This window comes from Patella vulgata, chromosome 6, assembly GCF_932274485.2.
Source record: "Patella vulgata chromosome 6, xgPatVulg1.2, whole genome shotgun sequence".
NCBI lineage: Eukaryota > Metazoa > Mollusca > Gastropoda > Patellidae > Patella > Patella vulgata.
The window spans coordinates 74,000,272-74,018,085 of NC_065884.2; the positions used below are offsets into that span (position 1 = coordinate 74,000,272).

A 17,814-nucleotide genomic window follows, 5' to 3' on the forward strand; every position below is an offset into this window, starting at 1 on the left:
TTAGAGGCTTACCATCTTTAACCAGAGGTGATTTCTAACACAGGCAAGTTTTTAATATTATAAGTAGTTTGTTTACAATCGAAGAATTTGTTTATAATTTATAACAGTTCTTATCAGACACCACATTTTATATCTTTTTAGTCTATATTCGGTGGCAGAGGTACGACAAACACTTAAAAACATTTTAGTCCATAAAACCACAACAACGTCAATTGCTGCAGTAATGAAAAGACAAATCTAATGCAGCTGGCTGATAGTCTTACTTTCAATTTATCATTTTCATGATTAGTCGGTTAAGTGAACTAAGTCGGATAAACTTATTTCGCCCATGTTTTTCCGCCAATTAATTTTGTGTGCTCTATCAATCGGGCGTTTTGTGTCATTGTTAAATCGTATTCAATGATATTTAATTGACAAATTTACTAACCATTTTCTTCAGACCATGAGAAAGTTCAACGCGTTCATTTTTCCGAAAGCTAATAAAATCTATTTTGAGTGGATCATCTATTTATATCGTCCAATAGAATCAAATTTTGCAGGATGGAAGAGACGCGATCTTTGAGTCATTTATATTCATAGCCATTTACTTAGGCTTCCTTAACCAGTATTAAATTTAACCTAAATCAAAAATTTATCAACTAATCTGCTACGGAATGATATCAGAAATATTATACCTTTTAAAAATTATTTCACTGAAACAAATGTCAGAATAAAAAAAAATTTGTATTGCTAAAAAGTTTGCAAATTTTTATTTTCAATAGACTGCAAGCTGGCAGATGTATACTTTTATATTTCGTTTCGTTTAAATCCACCAATCTGACGTTTTGTTACAATATGGCTGTCAAAAGTGGAGTAAATTTGTAAATAAACAACAAACTTTACAAATATAGTAAAATAATTAAATTACAGAGGCTAACGGGTTATTTTTTTTATAGATTGACTTTTTATATGTGTCAATAATATATTCTTTAAATACCATTTTGATACCCGCCTCATTGATGTGGATGCCGGAAGATCCACATATAGGCTATAATATATGTAGGCCTAACAGTAACAGGCATTGCCTGAAGTAGAGCGGCTCTGATGATGTGTTTAAGGTCATGAGACGAAATATCCTATTGATTTTTAGCGATTTCGGATAATTTTTGAAAGAGTTATGGCCCTTGATCACTTTGAAAAATCTTGTGGACGCTCTAGAGGCTAAAGTTAATATCCGATTGACTTTAAATTTATACACAGTCATGTTTAAGGGCATGAGACAAATCTAAGCTTATTGATTTTCAGCAATTTCTAATAATTATGGCCAGAGTTATGGCCCTTGATCACATTGAAAAATCTTGTAGACGCTCTAGAGGTTAAAGTTAATATCTGATTGACTTTAAATTTATACACAGTGTTTAAGGTCATGAGATGAAGCAGCCTATTGATTTTCAGCGATTTCTGATAATTACTGCCAAAGTTATGGCCCTTGATCACTTTGAAAAATCTTGTGGACGCTCTAGAGGCTAAAGTTAATATCCGATTGACTTTAAATTTATGCACAGTGTTCGAGGATATGGGATGAAGAATCATATTGATTTTCAACGATTTATTACAATTACTGCCAAAGTTATGGCTCGTGATCACTTTGAAAAATCTTGTGACACTCCAGAGGCTGAAGTTATCATCCGATTGACTTCAGATTGATACACAGAGTTTAAAAGGTCTTGAGATGAACAAGTATATTGATTTTTTAATGAATCTTTATGACTTGAACAACTAAATCCATGATGTTAAAAGTTTTGGATACAAAACATTAGCATGGGGCAGAACTTTATAAAAACCAAACAAATTCTAATGGTTTTCTGATAATTACTTAATGAGTTGTTACTGTTAATCAGATTTTAATGTACATTATAGATGTTTCATTACCGAAAAGAGTAAAAATATGCGACAACTCTTGTTGACTGCCCTGACGATATAGCGGCTGTGTGCTTAGTTTCGTTGCGTGGCAACCTATCTTCCGAATTGATTTTAATTTAGATCTAAATTGTATGATTAATTAATTTTGTTTTAAAAAAAAAGAACAAAACAGTGTAACTGTGAGAATTATTTTCATTGATGTCAAAAATATGTGACGTCATTGATTAGACGTGTCATAGAAATATTTCTATAAGATGCGTAATCTCGTTTGGGTGAGATTTGGTAAATTTACATGCTCGTTACCAGTTTTGCCCAGTCCGGTTCCGGTCTGAATTTTTTTTTAACCGACAGTCTGTTGGTGACAGTTTTAGTTACGCTCCAGTGTTACTGGAAAAGAGATTTGCTCAAGCACTGGGCTGTGGAGCTTCGCTCTTTATCAATGTCAGTATCAAAGTACAGCCACAAAGTACAGACACAAATAAATCGGCATTTATATTCCCAGGGTACGATCCTACCCACAACCCAGCTTTTGATATTCTCCAGTCAGATTTGGAGTCAGATCAACTGGAAACAACCATTTAACTAAATGGCCTGAGTCAGTGAGTGTAGAATGACGTTGGTTGTTGTCAAATATAAAACCTCCACAATAAACCCTTTTGTGAACCAAAAATATTAATCAATTTCATTCCATGTGGATATCAAATTTGTTCTTTAAGTTAAATTTTATATGAGTATTAGGTTAATTTTGTTAAATATCAAAAAGTGTGAAAATTAATTAGCTACGTAATTTCGTTTGGGTGAAATTTGGTAGAAAGGAGGAGATAACTCTTACCATGTTAACATGCACATGCATTAGATCTATTTGATAAGGCCAACTTCAAGTTTGGTCAAAGGTCACGAGATGTAAACAGGGCTAGCGCTAGCACCAAACCTAACCCTAACCCTGGCCTTACGTATACTAGCCCATGCACATTATCTGTTTTGCCCAGTGTATCCTGTTCTGGTCTCAAGCCAACAGATGAAGGTTTCAGTTATACTATTTTGTTCCCGGAAAAGAACTTTGGTCTATATTAGCCAGGTCGATGTAGGCCTACCTAATAATGACATAGTAGGCCTGATTACTGACATGACATCAATCAATCCCCCAAACTCACGCGTTGATATCAACCCTATTCATTTTAATTTTTTAATAAATATCCATGATAGCTACTCCATTAATATTAGCTTTGTGATAAATATCCACAAAATCTGTTTTAGTGTAAAATAAAAGCATGAGTAAAAAGGTTCTTTCAAAGATTACAACCGATGGAAGTCAGCAGTTTTTTCTGTTAACGACGATACCAGTGGATAAAGAAGATGGTTTTAACTTGTTACTAACGGATGGACAATCAACATGGACAGGAACTTGTAAGTTATACATGGGGGATATAGGGACTTGTATACATGGGGGATATAGGGACTTGTATACAAAATAGTTATGTTCAACTAACCCCCACTTCCTATTCAGCAGCAGGAGTACCGGTCATGCCGACGTTAAAAAGAATTAAATATATATTTATGGGCACCCTCCGCCCCTGAGCGATTTACCGACTGGCCATCCCTCTTCTAGGTCTTATTACAACCATCCTACATACCAGCTGACCCTCCCTCTTCTTGGCCTTATTACACCCCTCAATGTTCCCAACACCACCTAACTATTTGATCAAAAATTACAACCGCTCCCGGAGTCAAGCTAGCACACAATAAGCTGGCAGACAACAATCGGGTTGCCAGTTAGTGAAACCCTGACATTTTTGCCCAGTTCTTGCCCCATGGGTATTTTTGGGGTAATCCAGTATTTTTCTAGTAAGATTGTGGGTCTATACCTTTCATATAAACCAAATTTGCCCTGCTTTTATTGGAAATAACCACAGGATAAATACTTTCGTGACAATGTATCTATAAATTCCATTTTATTATAGTTTCAGCTGATAATATGGACAAACAGCGTAAAAGGTTAAAAATGGATTTTACCTCGTATTTTAATCAAACTGAAAAAGCCTTCATCAAAGATGATAATGAAGTGAATTTTGAATACAGTGTTAAAATTAAAAATGATGATACAGCTGAATTGGTGTGGAAGAAACATGTCACCTCAGATGATATTAAGGTAAATTGTTTGTTCACTTTTTATACGCCCACATTGAAATATTGTCGTCACCTCCGTCTGTCCAGCGTCCATAATTACTTGTAGACCTTCGAGAGGCTAAAGTAATTCATGCACAGTGTTTATGGTCATGAGACGAAGAATTATATTGATTTTCAAAGATTTTAAATAATTATTGCCAGAGTTATGCCCCTTGATCTCTGAAAAATCTTGTGGACGCTCTCAAGGTTAATGTTAATATCCGATTGAAATATGGTCAAATATTGTCGTCACCTCTGTCCGTCCAGCGTCCATATTTACTTGTGGACCTTCTAGAGGCTAAAGTAATTCCTACACAGTGTTTATGGTCATGAGATGAAGAATCCTATTTATTTTCAACGATTTCCGATAATTACTGTCAGAGTTATGCTCTTGATCACTTTGAAAAATCTTGTGGACGCTCTCAAGGGAATGAAATGAAATGGGTTTAACGTCTTACTGTTCTGCTCCGAACTGGGCTAATGAAGACAGGCATACGCCATACAGTGTACTATGAGGGAAATTTGGCCCGGACATCGGCACTACGACCTACTCTTATATCGAATTCCAACTGTCAAGAGATATTTTACGTGCACACCAATGTGTATACAGGACCTCGGTTTTTCGTCCCATACGAACGACTAGACGGCTGTCCTTGTCAGGCCCTCCGTCCTGTAATCATTGACAAGGGGGGAACACGCCGGAAAATCTGGATGAACTTTCTCGGCCAATGCAGGGATCGAATTGTATTTAAATAGTTTACAGATATTAAGATCTTGTTGCAGGCATTAGGAGGAGTGGTATTTCCCACAATTCTTGACTTCCTGGAGTTTATTATATTAATAATGTATATACAATATAGTTTCAGTACGGTAGAGCAGGGTTATAGTGACTGGTATAGGTTTATAGCGACTGGTATATGTTTATAGTGACTGATATATGTTTATAGTGACTGGTATATGTTTATACTGACTGGTATATGTTCTATAGTGACTGGTATATGTTTTATAGTGACTGGTATATGTTTATAGTGACTGGTATATGTTTTATAGTGACTGGTATATGTTTAAAGTGACTGGTATATGTTCTATAGTGACTGGTATAGGTTTATAGTGACTGGTATATGTTCTATAGTTTCAGTTAGGATGTATAACTCTAATGTTAAAAGATGACCCAGGGACTGGTATATGTACGATATTAAATCATAGCGTAGTCAACAGTGAACGAGATCAACATCAACTTAAACAGCTAGAAACAGATAATAACAGACTGTCACAAGAACGGATGATGGCGTTAAAGGTGATGACACTGTAGTATTTAAAATATATTTGATATTACTGTAGTATTTAAAATATATTTGATATTACTGTAATATTTACGCACCTTTATAAGATAATAATCTGTTTATTTAATCGTTAGCGACCAAGATCGAGCGTTGTCGTTTTAGATGATTACAATGTAGTACTGTCTCAAATAACAATTACTATGGTTTATTTCACTGTGACGTTTCAACAAGATTTCACAAGTCGTTATCAGGCATGTATCAACATAAATAAATATATATATATATATATATATATACAAGAGCAGTGCGAACCCTCACCAAGCATGAGCAACTGTTCCAAGCCGTTAATTGTGAAGCCTTTGGGTAATATTGTCTCAAAGTGATGGCTGTAATATTTTCCCACCTCATAAGATAATAATAATCTATTTGTTTAAAGTGTGTATGGCTCGACTATTCTTTGGAAGCTTAAAATAGTTGAAAATGGTTCTAAAAGCAGAAATGAAATGAAATGAAATGGGGTTTAATGTCCTACTGTTCTGCTCCTATACTGGGCTAATGAAGACGGGCATACGCCATACAGTGTGCTATGAGGGAAATTTTGCCCGGGCAGCGGCACTATCACCTACTCTTATATCGAATTCCAACTGCCAGAGGATCTTTTACGTGCATTCCAATATATACACGGGACCTCGGTTTTTCGTCTCATCTGAAGGACTAGACAGCTGTCCTTGTCAGGCCCTCCGTCCTGCATCATTGACAAGGGGGAACCCCGCTGGAAAATCTGGATAAACTTTCTCGGCCAATGCAGGGATTGAACACCCGACCTCCAGACTAGCGAGCCAGCGTCTTACCCATTTAGCCACGTGATCCCCCGGTTCCAAAAAGCAGATATTAATGTAATATGTGTGTACGTATAGTGAAAATCATCTTCTGTATCCCCAGTGATATCTACTCCACACAATACCCTCCATTCTACTCCACACAATACCCTGGGTTTCATTCTACTTCATTATACTCTGAACCAATCAAAAAACAGTTTACATACGAGTCATAGCGTCATTGTTTATTATTATTATTATTATTACAGCATATTTATAGTGCACCCTTTCATATAACATGTTCAGGGGCACTTTACAAAGTGACAATGTAAATCACACATAAACAACAAGATTATGGGCATGTTAACGATTGTATACAGAGTCAGTTAAAAGCCTGATTAAATAAATGTGTTTTAAGTTGTTTTTTAAAAGAATACAGAGATGTAAAACATCTTAAACTAAATGGTAGATTATTCCATAAAACAGGTGCTTGATAACTAAAAGAGCGCTCACCATAGGAGACTAGTTGAACAGTTTTGGGCTTTAAAAGTAGTTTATCTGATGTACGTAATGTTCAGCCAGGTGTATAAAGTTCTAAAAGATCTGAGAGGTAAACAGGAGCTAAATTATTTAAACATTTAAAAGTAAGTAATAAAATCTTAAAATCAATTCGATATTTAACAGGTAACCAGTGTAAATTATATAAAACAGGAGTTATGTGGTCACATTTCTTAGTTAAAGTAACAAGTCTAGCCGCAGTATTCTGTACTTTTTGTAATTTATCTATAAGCTTTAAAGGTAAACCAACTAAAAGTGAATTAAAGTTATCTAATCGAGAAGTGACCAGAGAATTAACAATTGACTTAGTGGCCTCTACAGTTACACATTTACGTATTTTACCTATATTTCTAATATTAAAATAGCACAATTTACAAATATTATTTACTTGAGCTCCCATAAGCATAAAACTATCAAAGATAGGGCCAATATTACGAGCAGAATAAGATGAAAATATATCACAATTACCAATTACAACAGGGGGGTTATCTTGTGCAGATTTACTTAATTGATGCCTTGAGCCTAATAACAAATATTCGGTTTTATCATCATTCAATTTTAGAAAGTTCTTTGACATCCATTTTCTAATTTCACTAATACAGTTCTCAAGTTGCAATTTTGATAAATTGAAAGAAGATGGACAGTTAGGTGTAAATGAAATATATAATTGAGTATCATCAAATACAAATGAAGGCTGAGACCATATTTTCTGACAATATCTCCTAATGGTGACGTATAGAGGGTAAATAAAATCGGACCAAGAACAGAACCTTGGGGAACCCCAGATGACAAAACAGATTCAGACGACGATTTGCAATTAACTAAAATACACTGTTTTCTACCCAGAAGATAGCTCTCTAAAAGATTTACATTCCCTTCACCCACTCGATTGGTCGATAAAAATAGCACAAGTATCAAGGGCAGATAATTTGACCGTGTCTCCCCCGTGAATGAACCCAGAGTATGCTGGAGTAGAACGGAATGATACCACTGATGATACTGACTGTCTCCCCCGTGAATGAACCCAGGGTATGGTGGAGTAGAACGGAATGATACCATTGATGATACTGACTGTGTCTCCCCCGTGAATGAACCCAGGGTATGGTGGAGTAGAACGGAATGATACCACTGAGGATACCTAGGATGAGTGAAAATTGAAAAAAATTATTTTGAAATTTCTAATCATTTATGTTTGGTGAAATACTTGAATAGTCCAAATTGAATGGCAGTCGTTTGGGCCTGTTTAGTCCATTCTACATGTTTTTAGACATGTTTCGTGAATCAGTAATTTTTAAATATTTTCACGTTAAGGTGTAGAGTTGCCTGTCAACCTCGTTGGTTTTCCCTGAGACCTCTGGTTTCCTCCCTCTATTAAAGACACTTACGTGCAAGTGAATTATTGAAATATTTTTTAACCATATGACAATTCTTCCCAAGGTCAAAAAATAACAGCTCTGTAGGTTTGTTTCCAATTTCAACTTTTCTTTTATAGAGGCTAGAAAAATATATTGCTGCAAAAGAAGAAATGGAAAAAGATTTATTTTCAAAGGTAAATAACATGTCATCCAAGTATGAATGATTTATCATTTGTATTTGTGTAATAAAAGACACAATAAGAAAATCTGATTCTTAATTTTAGTTTTAAATATTTTATTAAATAAAACTAAATAAGGTTTACTGTCTAACATTCCTGTACCACGTGTTATTGAGGGTTAGGGTTAGAATAAAACTAAAAATGGTTTACCGTCTAACGTTCCTGTACCACGTGTTATTGAGGGTTAGGGTTAGAATAAAACTAAATAAGGTTTACCGTCCAACGTTCCTGTACCACGGGTTATTGAGGGTTAGGGTTAGAATAAAACTAAAAATGGTTTACTGTCTAACGTTCCTGTACCACGGGTTATTGAAGGAGGAAAATTGGTTTAATGGACAGAAATTTTGACTGGACAGCACCATGTTCCTGAAGCAATGACTGCAAGTTTTACAACATCTAGCCATTATCTCCCTTTACTGCACACACATGAACAGTAGCGTTGTGCAATCGGAGGTCGGGACACATAAACACTCAAATCAGACATGGCGACCTACAATTAATGATGAAATATGCAGGGTATTACGTGAAAGACTTGATAAGATTACAGAGTTAAAGCAAAATCAAGCCTTCTAGTGATGGTAATTTTTACAGGACAGTGTAGTTTCTGCCTACTCTTGATCAAGTTCGAGTTGTTGGATCTTCTTTAATGTGGACACCATCTCGTACTCAATGGACCACCAGTTTTCATCCTTTTCCTTACTGAACCAGTGACATGAGGAAAGCATCCTGGAAAATCTCAAGAAACCTTCTCGACAAACACCAAGATCAAAGTCAGGATCTCCCGGTTAATTATTATCATCTACATAAATATCTTTTATTTTTAGTTTGTGGCCATATTAAATAGTAAAAAAGAAAAAATAAGAAATTTAAAAGAAAATGGTTCAGGTAAGAGAGACTTTAGGGTTTAACATCCACTTGAAACTAACAAGATCATTTCACAATTAACATATGGTATAATAATTTGTTTACAGGGAATATTTTAATATGACTCAAGTTGTTATTAGATTTATGAGTTTGACTCAAATATGAATGATTTTTATATTACATATAATTATTTTCAGTTAAAAAATATTTTTATATTACTTTTAAAAACATATTCAAATCAATTAATTTATTATAATTTTGCTTCAAATCCTTCTCAAAACATTGTAATTGTCAGGGAATACCCCTGCTATAAAAAATTGATCAAAAGAGGTCATTGTTGTGTCAAGTGACTTAGCTGTCTCGGTACCTAGCAACAGGTGCGAAGCCGGAGGAGAATTCATTGCATATACAAGACGATGCTGTCTTTAATCGCTGACTGTTTATTACAAATATCGAAGCCCAATAAATTATTGGATTATCCACTGCCCTAGTTTTTTTCCGTGGTTTTTAAGTCAGAAACTGTTGCACGATCAAGTTTATCAACATATACATCAAGCGCTCACTAACTCGTGCTATATTTGATGTGTTATTACAGGTGATGATAATGAGAAAGATGATGGAACATCAGGTAACACTTATTCCGTTTTATTTATGATGACTAAATCTTTATTTCACACCCAGCATATACATGGGGAGCCACGGTGGCTCAGTGGGTGAAACGTTGGCTCGTTTACCTGGAGGTCTCCTGTTAAAGTAGGATGTTAAACCCCATTTTATTTCTGAGGGTATAAATGAAGGAATTAAAATCTGTATTTCTTATTCTTTTGGAAACTTGCTCATGTATAAGGTCATGTTGAGACTAACATCAACTTAACACTGACTAGGTCATGTTGAGACTAACATCAACTTAACACTGACTAGGTCATGTTGAGACTAACATCAACTTAACACTGACTAGATCATGTTGAGACTAACATATGGTGCTCTCATGTTAATAATTCACCTGTTTGTTTAACAACAGGAGGAAACCAAAGGACCTGCAGAAAAACCCTGAGATTATTCATGCCTCTTGACTTAATAACAGGCCTAGTGATCTAAAGTACTCCCTGACTTGATCATATTGAGACTAACATTTGGTATTCATGTCTCTTGACTTAATAACAGACCTAGTGACCTAAAACTCACCCTTTATACTGTTTATTTCACCCTTGATCATCAGGTCATACAAAAACAATATATTCCTTCCTAAATATCTGATACATGTTGTTAAATGTATGATTATCCAGTATTATTGTCAATAACATTTATCAGGGATGCTTACTTGGTAATTGAGCCTACAATGTTTATGCATTTCCATTCAAGTTTACCCGGAGAAAACAATTTGATGCGATAATTAATGAGACCATTTGTATTGTTCTTTATTTAAAATTAAAACAGGTGGTAGGCTCTCTTTAAATGATGTAGCAGTATCTTAGAAAAATAATTTTTGTGTTTGGTCTATAGTACTGAAATCTTTAACAAGGTAAAAAGGGTTGAGGTGCCCAAGGGTAGATTTGTCTGGTTCTTTGGTACAAAAGGAAAAATAATATCAATTGTGAACAATAGCATGATATAACTGTAGGACAGCCATTCTGGTATCAATTGTGAACAATAGCATGATAACTGGTATTAACCAGTGGTCGTATGACCTGCCAACTGCATTAGCCAGTCTGGTATTAACATTACCAGAAAAAAAATATTCTTTTGAAAGTATTCTGATTTGTTTCGTCTGCTTTTAATAGGCTGTTCAGGAAAACTGCACAGCAGAACACAGACATAGCAAACAAAACATGTATGAGACATGTATAAACACATTGGTTTAAAAAATATAAAAATAGAATTGAAGATGATAAGATTATATTTTACATTTTACAGTGTCACAGTTGAATTCTACTCGAAATGGTAGACAAAACAGAGAATAACGGGTTGAAACAAATAAAGAAGAAAGGTAAATAAACCTTAATTATTGAACACCTGGCCATTACATGTACCTGGCTACATAAATAGACCTTAATTATTGAACACCTACAATATTGATGATTTGTTACTGAAAGCCAGCAGTAGTCCCATTATTTGATAAAATTTAGATTTTGTAGAGTCTGTGTTTGATCACCATTGTTTTTATTTTCTAGCGATAAAGAAGAAAATACAGATGAGGAAGAGGTAGGTTATATAAAATCATTCACTGGATTTGATGTTTGCTTATATGGTGCAATGTCTATTTTCTGTCTTGTCTGCAGGTTTATCTTGTAGATTTTTGTTTTGCGTGTAGTGTGGTCCTCCTGCACTTACTAATAGAGTTACTTCCCTTTCAGTATTCTGTTTATTTTTGAATATTACATGATATCAATAATCAATATTTATTGAATGATGAAAACCTATTCAAAGTACTATATAAAGTGATATTATTTATTTATTTTAGACGCCACCACCTGAACGTCAGAGAAAGAATGTGGGCCGTAAAACTGGTGATCTAGATTCATCGTTAGATTTAGGGGATGACGAGATTACATCATCATCTTCTACGATAGTTAAAAGGTAGAATTTATACACAGTAGGGTTTAACTAAACAGATAGATTACTCATACACTAGGGTTTCAGTGTTGAGTCAGATGGTTGTTATGGTAACTATATGTGAATATTATGGTTATTATGTTGTATTTTTAAGGTCAGCTAGAAAGAGAGGAAGTGTAAGAACAGCGACACCAAGTAAACCTATTTTACCTAAAATAACTAGAAATACGTCCAATGAGAGGTAATTACTGTTATAAACATAATTTATCTAAAATAACTAGAAATACATCCAATGAGGGGTAATTTATAATGGTTCGCATTTGCATGTTGTAACATAAGGTCTGTCATTGAGTCAACTGGCGTGGTTTCGAATCCCTGGTTGTACTAGACCACCCAACTACACTTTTCGAACAATCAGAATCGAGCAAATTTCTAATTTGTGCTACAATCTACATTAGCCCTGTCGGAGCAGAACAGTAGGACGTTAAACCCCATTTTATATTATTTAATGTCAATCTTTCATATAATTCATATAATATATATATTTTATTTTATATTTTTAGCTATGATGGTGGTCGAGGTCGGATGAGTAAAAGTAGTTCTAATAATTCTAATGTATCTAATATAGATCCTGAAGATTTGTTCAGTGTTTTGTAGACTTATTTATCAGACAGAATAGTACATAACTGTTTGTATCTGGTTTATTTATCAGACATTTCAATCAGTTTCTAATGTGCTTGATACTGAAATTTGAGAGAACAACTGTAATAATAGGAGGTAGCCATTGTTTACGATTCAGACATAATGTTGTGTATTAATTGTATAATTTGTATATAATACAGGCATAATGTTGTGTATTAAACATAACCTAATATTGTATATATCACATGAATATACTACTGCTAATATAATAGAATATATTGTATTAACATGTTTGTTTGTTTGTATCTAAGACGCCATGTTGAATGTCCCAACTTGTTGTTGTTTATTAGGTGAATGTTTGTGATTAGTTGTTTCTGCTTAGGCTAAGTAGAGATAATTAATTTTATACCTGCTGGAGTATAATTAGTTCAATTATATCCATACCTTGACTAAGTTTGATAATGGTGTGGAGACTTGATTAATAGTTCTATTAAATCCATACCTTGACTAAGTTCGATGATGATCAGTTTCTGTTCATGTTTTGCCAAGTTGATTGTGTGAGCTATAAACCAGTGGGATCACGGCGGTTGACATCAGCATTACCATTTTATGTGTTTGTCTTCAATTGGGAATCACGGTGGCTAAGTGGGTAAGACACTGGCTCGCTAGCCTGGAGGTAGGGTGTTCGATCCCAGCATTGGCCGAGAAAGTTCTTCCATATTTTCCGGCGTGGTTCCCCCATGTCACTGATGCAAGCCAGAGGGCCTGACAAGGATAGTTGTCAAGTAGTTTGGATTGGACGAAAAAATGATATCCCGTGTACACATTGGCGTGCACATAAAAGATCCCTTGACAGTTGGAATTCGATATAAGAGTATGCCGTAGCGCCTCTGCCCGGGCAAAATTTCCCTCATAGCACACTGTATGGTGGGTGTATGCCCGTCTTCATTAGCCCAGTTCGGAGCAGAACTGTAGGACGTTAAACCCAATTTCATTTCATTTTGTTTGTCTTCAAATAGACCAAATTACAACCAAATAAACAAACTTTTCAGCCGTGTGTAACTTGAATAATGAAGAAATATTGACTCCATTATAATAAATTGTAGGGTCAGGGTTGGGTGGTCCTGTGGTTTAACACTTGCACGTGAAGATCTGTCATTGAGTCAATTGGTGTGGTTTCTATTCCCTGGAGAATCCCGATTTATTTTTTTTACTGTACTGGTTGTTGGTCCCAGTATTGACCAATCATAATTTGGGACAGAAATTGTACTGGTTGTTGGTCCCAGTATTGACCAATCATAATTTGGGACAGAAATTGTACTGGTTGTTGGTCCCAGTATTAACCAATCATAATTTGGGACACAAATTGTACTGGTTGTTGGTCCCAGTATTAACCAATCATAATGTGGGACAGAAATTGTACTGGTTGTTGGTCCCAGTATTGACCAATCATAATTTGGGACACAAATTGTACTGGTTGTTGGTCCCAGTATTAACCAATCATAATTTGGGACACAAATTGTACTGGTTGTTGGTCCCAGTATTAACCAATCATAATGTCGGACAGAAATTGTACTGGTTGTTGGTCCCAGTATTGACCAATCATAATTTGGGACAGAAATTGTACTGGTTGTTGGTCCCAGTATTGACCAATCATAATTTTTGGTCAATGGGATTAGGTTCAATCAAACGAAACACTACCAGGAATATTTATTCACGAAACGTCATTTACACTTTCAACCGCCATTTTTAGGCCCCAAACTATGACGTCATGGGTGTTATACTGGTCAAAAAACCCACACGCCTGGAATACATTGAAGTGTTTTTGGTGTTTAATACGTTACGTTCATGTAGTATTTATCAGAATAAGTATTAACTGTGGACAAACTGGAATTTATAACGATACTCATGAGTACAGTCACTTGACCCCATTTTCTCAGTGTTGCACGTGGGTAGAGTTTTTTCCCGAACTTTTCCCTTGCATTAAAGGGTGAGCGATAGAGGCCGAATCGATTTTAAAATTGAATTTATTTTCTAGCTTTGGTTACATGAGTCATCAATATATATTGAAAACATTTGGGTCAACTAATAGCATTGAATATTGCGGAGTCCGCGAGAAAACAGGTTATCTCCCTTGCATGATAATGAGTAGATTATCTAAACATAATTCAGATAGAAGTTCAATTATTATTTATTACTTTAATTGTAAAGGAACATTGGTCATAAGTTAATAGTTTTAATCAGAATAACAGTAACCTAATTATTAATCTCGTACAATGTTAGTTAGTTATTTTATTAATTGTTGTTTGAATTGTAAAGTTTCTATGATCATCAATAAATCCACTGACAGGATTACTGAGTCTCTTCCAGTCAATACGATGAGTAACACAGGTAGAACTACCAGGTTTAACAGTCCAATTACATTGTTTAACTACAGATTGTCTATCATCTGTTTTATTTATAACTTTATATGTGACGTCAACATTACATGACGTAATACTTTTATCTTCTACGTCATTCAGGTATAAGTCAACATATAATGATGATGAGTGTTTACCCACACCAACAAAGATACTCCATGTAAAACCTGAAACTACATGTTGTTTACCATTATACATACGACCTCTCACAGTATCCACAGTATCCACATTAAAAACATCTTCAAACATATTCTGATGACAACTTACAATTTTACCAAGTTGATTAGTTAACAAAGTTTTATCTATCTCTGCTACTTGAAATGTTGAATATCTTACATCAGGTATATCCAATTTTCTACAACAACTTTCATCTTTCTCCTGTCTAACTTTAGGTAATCTTTGTAGAACTTGAACAACAGACGAATCTTCTAAAACATTCACTGAATATTTAACACTAGCTTTTAAATCTTCGGTTAGTCTTTTAATGTCCTCCATTAATTTCCCAAATTTGGATTCTTCTTGTTCACTAGATTTCTGCATTTCCTTTTTAATATTTTCGCCAATTTTACGAAATTCGGAGCAGATTTTATCCACCTGTGCATCTACTTTGTCACACTCTGATTTGTTACAGTTGTTTACTTCAATCAATTTACTATTCAAATTATCATAATGTTTCTGAAAATTGGTAATTTGTTTTTCTAAATCTTCATTCAGCGTTTTTAAGTCTTGTCTGATATTTTGTCTGACATCCTCCTTCTGTAAATCTAAAAAATTATGTCCGTTATGATTGGTCACGAAACAGTTGAAACACACGGCTAGTGAACAATCTTTACAGTAAATTTTTACTGTCTCATCTTCATGGTTTGGACAGAAATCTTTCGGATGTGTGACGGAAGTGGCTGTTGTCTTTTCCTTCATTGGTTCGTTTGATTGTTGACAGACTTGTTTTTCATCATATCGACAAACAACATGGTCTTTACAAGATTTTAACTTATCATGCATGGTTTTACATGATTTACATAAATATTGATCACAGTCTCGACAAAAATATTGACATGTATCTTCAGTACATACATCGCATTGTGGAATAGTAGAATTGTCATCAATGTTTAGTTTAGGTTTAAAACGCTGTATACCCCCGTCTATAAGACACCGACATAATGGACATTGGAACTGGTCTTTAGTAGAGGTTTTGTTCACATAATCTTCTAAACAGATGAAACAAAAAGTATGTTGACAATCTATCAAAATCGGTGTTTCAAAGTCATGTAAACAAATCATGCACACGTCTTTATCTGTCTGTTTAGCCATGTTGAATACAATACGAGTTGAAACAGGATAAAACTACAGAATCAATCAGTAGTCAGATATAACATACGACAGTGTAGTTTACAGTCTTACTGTTCCACGGGTTGTATAAAATACAGAATGAATCAGTTAGTCCAATATAAAACACGGTATAAAAATCAAAACTATTAGAACTGTATAGTTTACAGTCTTACAGGTAACTAGTCTACTAGATCACTGACACAACAATACAACAACTTCTTCTCTCTAGTCAACATGGACGTCACGAGTCACCTCGAACACTTTATCCTGCCTTGACCCCGAGGTCATCAATCACGTGATATTAAACTACGACAGTTAATACGTAAACAAACTGTATACGTGAGATATACATGTGGTATTGGACTGTATACAAGGGGTATTTGAGATATTTCTACTTCCCCGGTCAGTCATACATAATGTTTTGTTTCAATCAACATCAATGTAAATTCGTCGAGCAAACCAGATAATATCTACATTTATACGTCAGGGTGTCAGTGTCAACATATATTAACTTGCTACAATTTCTCAGAAAGTCAAAACGATTAAAACACTAGAGTTTACTGCAGTCTTGCGGGTAAACAGTCTACTAGATAACTAAGACAACAAAACCACATTTCATTCTCTTTAGTCATCATCCACGTTATAGATCACTCTACTAGATTCTAATTCCAACTGTCAGGTTGTCTTGTACATGAACACCAATTTCGGTTGTCCAGGTTTATTGTACATGAACACAAATATGTATACAGGGTTATTTTTATTGGTTTCTCGTTAACGGTTGATTGAGTTTGAATATGTTAGATATATATTATAAACATATTTCTATAGACTACCTGTATGTTACCTGTACAGGTGTATATATTATAGTTTCATCAATTAATACCGAATAGGACTGTTGGTTTCTCGTTAACGGTTGATTGAGTTTGAATATGTTAGATATATATTATAAACATATTTCTATAGGCTACCTGTATGTTATATATTTATAGCTTCACTCACCAACAACAAAAGAATAGGTGAATAACAACCTGATATAATATTTCTTATATACAGTGTATCTTAATACAGATGACATGTACAAGCTGAATAACAACAATACTAGTCTATTGATAGGACAGGAGGACCGCACCACACATAAACAAAATACACTCATGACAAACACGTGGACAACACACACAATATACACATACAATTTAAATAATAAATGAAAAACATATTTATCAAATCAAGTGAATTTATCCGGGTACCAGTCACAAATCTCCACTGTTCTTTACAGAACCAGGTGTAATTAGTTTTAACAGTATATTATTCATTCACAGAACAAGGTCTGGTTAGTTTTAACAGTATTTCATTCATTTACAGAACCAGGTCTGGTTAGTTTAAACAGTATTTCATTCATTTGATCAAACAACAGACACGGTGTATAAAAGTTATATGTGCTTTATTCTAACAGATTTCTTTTCTTATCGAATCACAAACTTCAGAATGTAACACAATCACTTGACTCGGGTTTCCAAGTGAACAATGTGAAATGGATTCTTGAACAACGATAACCGCTGTGTTCCTTGTCCTATGTTCTAACCAACAGATTTTGGTTTGCATTTTATTTCTTGACAAAATTATCTTTATTTTAATTGAGTGAGATGTGATGAAACTCGGTCAAATAGTCATTTTTATTTTAATTC

General features: G+C 34.5%; 1 protein-coding gene and 1 long non-coding RNA gene across 5 annotated transcripts; one reads left to right on the forward strand and one right to left on the reverse strand.

Annotated features, from left to right (window-relative positions):
• Nucleotides 1–818: 818 nt before the first annotated feature.
• LOC126825368 (uncharacterized) lies at nucleotides 819–12,708 on the forward strand. 4 transcript variants are annotated; one of them, XR_008788505.1, is made up of 12 exons: nucleotides 819–919; nucleotides 3,160–3,309; nucleotides 3,864–4,051; nucleotides 5,201–5,365; nucleotides 8,220–8,276; nucleotides 9,146–9,206; nucleotides 9,781–9,813; nucleotides 11,100–11,172; nucleotides 11,357–11,387; nucleotides 11,647–11,762; nucleotides 11,893–11,979; nucleotides 12,302–12,708. It is a non-coding gene; the product is annotated as an uncharacterized LOC126825368 (long non-coding RNA). The 4 variants fall into 4 exon arrangements; XR_007681928.2 differs by lacking the exon at nucleotides 819–919 and adding an exon at nucleotides 926–2,501; XR_008788506.1 differs by lacking the exon at nucleotides 819–919 and adding an exon at nucleotides 926–1,703.
• A 1,681-nt stretch (nucleotides 12,709–14,389) lies between these two features.
• On the reverse strand, nucleotides 14,390–16,425 carry LOC126825234 (E3 ubiquitin-protein ligase TRIM33-like). The gene has a single exon (XM_050554800.2). It carries the CDS (start codon nucleotides 16,109–16,111, stop codon nucleotides 14,660–14,662), a length of 1,452 nt encoding a protein of 483 aa, XP_050410757.2. The 5' UTR covers nucleotides 16,112–16,425; the 3' UTR covers nucleotides 14,390–14,659.
• Between the last annotated feature and the right edge of the window lie 1,389 nt (nucleotides 16,426–17,814).

What these genes read in the sequence shown, in the direction of transcription:
- LOC126825234 (XM_050554800.2), bottom strand. Translation starts at nt 16,111, where the DNA reads ATGGCTAAACAGACAGATAAAGACGTGTGCATGATTTGTTTACATGAC.